This window comes from Rosa rugosa, chromosome 4, assembly GCF_958449725.1.
Source record: "Rosa rugosa chromosome 4, drRosRugo1.1, whole genome shotgun sequence".
Classification (NCBI taxonomy): Eukaryota; Viridiplantae; Streptophyta; class Magnoliopsida; order Rosales; family Rosaceae; genus Rosa; species Rosa rugosa.
The window spans coordinates 281,689-287,117 of NC_084823.1; the positions used below are offsets into that span (position 1 = coordinate 281,689).

Consider the following 5,429-nt stretch of genomic DNA (forward strand, 5'->3'; position numbering starts at 1 on the left):
CAAAGTAACTGACGAAGAGAGAATTAAGAAATTAGCAATTACAGCTCAATCAACATTTACTGTCATTATTATAATTAATATTTCCATTGTAATTCAGTAATTCTCTCCCTATGTAAATGAACTATCAAATAAAATGAGTAAACTAATTTCCATTTTACTTTTACAGCATTATTATTAGGGAAAAATTTCACAAATGGTCACTCAACTATGACTCATTCGACACTTTGGTCACTCAAGTTTCAAATATATCACTTTGGTCACTCAGCTATTACACTGTCAATCACTTTAGTCACTTTGTTAATTTTTTTTATTAAAAAAAGTTTTTTTTATTAAAAAAAATACTTCTTGGGTGACTAAAGTGATTGACAGTGCAATAGTTGGGTGACCAAAGTGATATATTTGAAACTTGAGTGACCAAAGTGTCGAATGAGTCATAATTGAGTGACAATTTGTGAAATTCTCCCTTATTATTATTATTATTATTATTATTTTGAGAAGACTGCAAAATGTGGCACGACTCATTCGATCAGACCACAGCGGAGCAACTGCCACTGAAGCAGACAAGTGAAGATGTCTCCGGTCATTGACGTCGCTCCTCTTCTTCACCCCTACAGAGACAGAGATGGAAACAGAGATTCGTCATCCCAAGGAATTGTACCTTCATCACCTTCCAACGGCGCAGGTCCTCCGGCACCTAATCAACGCATCGCCTCACTCGACGTCTTCCGTGGCCTCACCGTTGCGGTACGCCCCCCTCCGTCAAACTTGTAGCACAATCTGATTGATATAAACATACCCTGTGTTTCTTTGATTTCTGATTTATTTACAGTGATTCAATTCGACTTCATTTGCTTATATACTAAAGTTCGATAATTATTCACTCGCGCTTGTCAACATTTTTCTCTGGTTTTTCCGAGCTTTCCCTTGTACTTGACCTCATTAGTTTTATGTAACAATTAACAACAGTTGATGATTTTGGTTGACGATGCTGGAGGAGCTTTCCCGTCCATAAATCACTCTCCGTGGTTCGGTGTTACACTTGCAGATTTTGTAATGCCATTTTTCCTGTTTCTTGTTGGTGTCTCCGTTGGTCTAGCATTCAAGGTACCAGGATATTTCTTCTACCGACTGCAAAATCCCCCTTCTTTTTTTTTTTTTGTTTTTTCCGGAAATCCTTCTGTAGTAGTACCTGTATGTCAGTATGTGGCAGTGGTTATATCTTCATAAAAATGACTTGATTATGAGAGTGGAGAAGCTTGCTTTTTTGTTTTTTAGAATAAGCACTTTGCTGCAATGGATTTCTTCTATGCCCTACTTACAGATTGCCATGTGCTGCCCTGATGCTCTCTGTTACCATGCAGAAAATATCAAACAAGACAACTGCCACCAAGAAAGTCATGCTTCGTGCTGTAAATCTCTTCCTCTTGGGGTTGTTACTGCAAGGTAGGCTGCTATTGTTCTATTGCATTGTGATAAGGTCAAACTTGTTGCAAACTACCGATTCCTTATTCTTCTCTTAGCTATATTGATCGAACAGCTGTATTCTTTTTAATAAATACACATTGTTTCCCTTATATTTCATGCTTACTATAACACGCCTGCAATACTAGATCTGAGGCACTCTACATATGTACTTTCATTTATAGTTGATGTGATAAATGAAAATTGGTAGTCTCTTTTTAATTTTGGAATGTGTTGTTAGGTGGGTATTTCCATGGGCGTAAACACTTAACATATGGAGTTGATGTCAGAAAGATACGTTGGCTAGGTGTACTACAGGTATTATCATTGAGTTCTCAATTTTCTACTATTATGGATGATGAATCTAGAAGTTTGTATCATTTTATTTCCTGGTTTTAATTAGGATTTTATTTTGCTATTTAAAAATGGGTACTTGTGATTTCCAGAGGATATCGATTGGATATCTGTTGGCTTCAATGTCGGAAATCTGGCTTGTTAACAACATAATGGTCGACTCACTGGTTGATTTCGCTAGGAAATACTACATTCAGTGGTCAGTTCTGCTAGACATTTCTATTTATCCTCGTAATTTGTTCACTGTCTGGGAATTTATGCAATTTTAATCTGCCTATGTGGGAACAAAATCATCACAGCTGATGTTTAGATTATTAAGAATTAGATTATCCATGCATTTGTTTCTCTTTTTGTTTCTCTTTCTGTTTCTATATTCTTGATCACAAGTTGTACCTTCTATACTTCCATGCAGGTTGTTTGCTATAGGATTGTGCTCATTTTATATGAGCTTGCTGTATGGTCTCTTAGTTCCAAGTTGGGAATATGAAGCTCCGCGTATGGATTTGTCTGCTCTTACCTCTGGTACTCAAACTGTGAGTTATATATTTCTTTCTTTGCATTACTAATTGTGGATGGACAATACTGAGGTTGTTAAGTTTGGTGCACGATCCTGTTTAAGTTATTCAAATATATCGGCTTTCAAATTTTAAGAATATATCAACAGATATTTTTCATTGAAGAAATATCGGAAGATATTATGAAAATTATGCGTGTCTTTCAACATCGAGGTTCAGAATGTAGATGACAAGTCCATATACATCCACTCAGAGGTCCTACGAGTCAAAAGTAGATGAAGATCCATCCACACACATAATAGTCATATCAAAACGTATAAACAAAATAGTTCGAATTATTTGCTTGAACATGAAATATATATTCCATTCAGCTCCATACTATCCCTCCATGAATAGCTAGAATCCATCTAATGAATTATTATGTCCATGCAACTTATATAATCCCATTTTTCTGACCAACATTACATATATAAGCATACTAATTGATAGGGTAGGTGGGTCGTGGGTGTTTGACTTGAAATCCAGTTTCTTTTACTCTCAACTTCATTCAAATATTGGTTGAAATATGGTAAGCTGCTTCACAATACCAAGGATATCAGTACGATGATATTGGCAAAACATTGGAGATATTTTCTTCAACCCACGAGCTGTGTAAGACACAGCGATCTATCAGCAGCCATGCCTGGATATCAACAAATTCTTGAAACCTTGTGAACGACTGAAATCCGTTGTTACCTATTACATATTCACCACTTTGACATGAAGATGATGTAGATAACTTAATCAGTGTTGACTACTGGAACTCCGTTTGCCTACATACTTTATGAGTATATTCCCCTTTAGTTGCCTCCAAACTGAAACACCCTATTTATTTCGTAGATTTATTGTGATGTGAGAAGCAGTCTTCAACCTCCTTGCAATGCTGTTGGTTTTATCGATCGCGTTATTTTGGGTGAACATCATCTTTATCAACATCCCGTTTACAGAAGAACAAAGGTCATTCTCCTCAGTCTTTACTTGTAACTGCATTATTAAATGAGTCTCGGCTTTTACCCTCTTTTATTACAGTTTATGTTTTTTTTTTTGAAAGATGTTAACCCTGTATGCCACAGGAATGCAGTATTAATTCTCCCGACTATGGACCGCTGCCACCTAATTCTCCTGGCTGGTGCCTTGCACCATTTGACCCAGAGGGAATCTTAAGGTTAATTTCTGTCTTCCTTGCCCATCTCTCTGTCTCTCTCTCTCTCTCTCTCTCTCTCTCTCTCACTCTCTCAATTAATAAGTACAATTGGTCTTTGACTTTATACACCTTTTTCTTATTCCTAGCTCTCTGATGGCTGCTTTTACTTGTTTTGTGGGATTGCATTTTGGGCACATATTATTGCATTTTAAGGTATGATGCTTCTTGTTGTTTATCTATGACACCATCCATTGCAGTGGTGACATCACTGACATGTCGTAAATCATGTAATTTAGTTCTCAAGATTTGACCCTTTGATGGATTGTTTTCATGGATTGAATCCTTTCTTTTGCTGTAGGACAAAAACCAGAGGGTACTGTTATGGTGCATGTCTTCCTTTCCTATTCTAATCTTTGGTTTTGTTTTGGAGATGCTAGGTATATCTTCTAGTTATAAATATATTATTCATTCTTTTTGCATAAGGAGTTCATTGTGTTTCCTCTGAGAGTAATGGATGGTGTATCAGGTATTCCTTTCTGTAAACCACTGTACACACTGAGCTATGCATGCATTACAGCAGGAGCATCAGGCTTGATCTTAAGTATTATCTTCTACATAGTAAGTTGTATTTTTATGCAATGATTCTTATTAAATTCTGAGAGGTATTCCTTAAGGAAAGGTGATCAGATGGGCTTGATTTAATTCCATGCATTGTTGCGCTGATACAGCTACGTTTAAAGAAATTTGAATGGATTTACTAGATTTCGCTTGTGATTGTGACACACTGTGAGGGCAGGCTTTAGAATTGTCATGTTTCCTTTGACTTGCATAATGGTCTTTAATCCTTTTATTCCAAGGATTGGCATAGAGATGAATGATACATCCTAGGAAGAAGAAACAAATTGCAGAAAATTTTACAAAGATTAATGTGCCTTATTTATTTATACCTTATGCACGTGCAGGTTGATGTCAAACATTGCAGAAAGCCCACAGTATTGTTGCAATGGATGGGGATGAATGCGCTCCTTATATATGCTTTTGCTGCTTGTGACCTTTTCTCAGTAGGATTGCAAGGTTTCTATTGGCAGTCCCCTGAAAACAACTTGGTATAGTACCTTTCTTTGCTGTAGTGGTGTAGTCTTTCAAGATACTTAATGTAGACTTTGGGAGTTCTGAATATGTTCGTTGGTTTGGAAGAATTAAATTCATACTAAATAATACAGACTGAATATGACATGCAGGTTGATGGAGCTGAAGCATTACTGCAGGTGATAGTCCACTCAAAGAATTGGGGTACCCTAGTGTTTGTAATACTTGAGATTTTATTTTGGGGTCTTATTTCTGGCATTTTACACATGAAAGGCGTATATATAAAACTGTAATAAGATGTCAAACCTGTGCCCCATGTATTAGCAAAATCTTTAGTGGGCATTACATTTGTAAGTTTGGAGGCACTGTATATTACAAACGTAGTGACCAAGCCTCCTCTTAGTTGTAACTCGAGTTGAAATTATTCTAATATTCAGATATATTATGACTTTCTTTTGAAAAGAATTGTGGGATGGAGACCTAACATGACAGTGGGTTTGTATATCAAGCCATCCAACACATTGATTCTTTGTCTGATAAGAGAGATAAGAGGGAAGAGTAAATATGACGCATTGAAGCCCTTTTGACGGGGAAGAACCGAAGAGAGCTTTCTCTTGGTACTCATGGTGGGAACAAAAAATCAATCTATGCATAAGTCATAGACAGTTTACATGTGAAATTAGATGACCTGGTGTTTTTGACACCCATGACTCCATGAGGCAATGCTCATTTTACTAAAGGCATGCATCAAGAAAATACAGCCTGTTGATTTGGGTAAAAAGATAAAGGAGGAATAATTAAGCAGTCATCTCTAGACACTCCAAAGC

At 36.6% G+C, this 5,429-nt stretch overlaps 1 protein-coding gene across 1 annotated transcript; it reads left to right on the forward strand.

The window, feature by feature from the left end:
- The first annotated feature begins 507 nt into the window (after positions 1–507).
- Positions 508–5,067, forward strand: LOC133743649 (uncharacterized). The gene is made up of 13 exons (XM_062171647.1): positions 508–744; positions 967–1,104; positions 1,362–1,443; positions 1,703–1,779; positions 1,908–2,014; positions 2,228–2,348; positions 3,210–3,326; positions 3,443–3,534; positions 3,660–3,726; positions 3,872–3,950; positions 4,040–4,131; positions 4,476–4,619; positions 4,755–5,067. The coding sequence occupies exons 1-13, from the start codon at positions 571–573 to the stop codon at positions 4,893–4,895; spliced, it is 1,431 nt and encodes a 476-aa protein (XP_062027631.1). The 5' UTR covers positions 508–570; the 3' UTR covers positions 4,896–5,067.
- Positions 5,068–5,429: the final 362 nt, after the last annotated feature.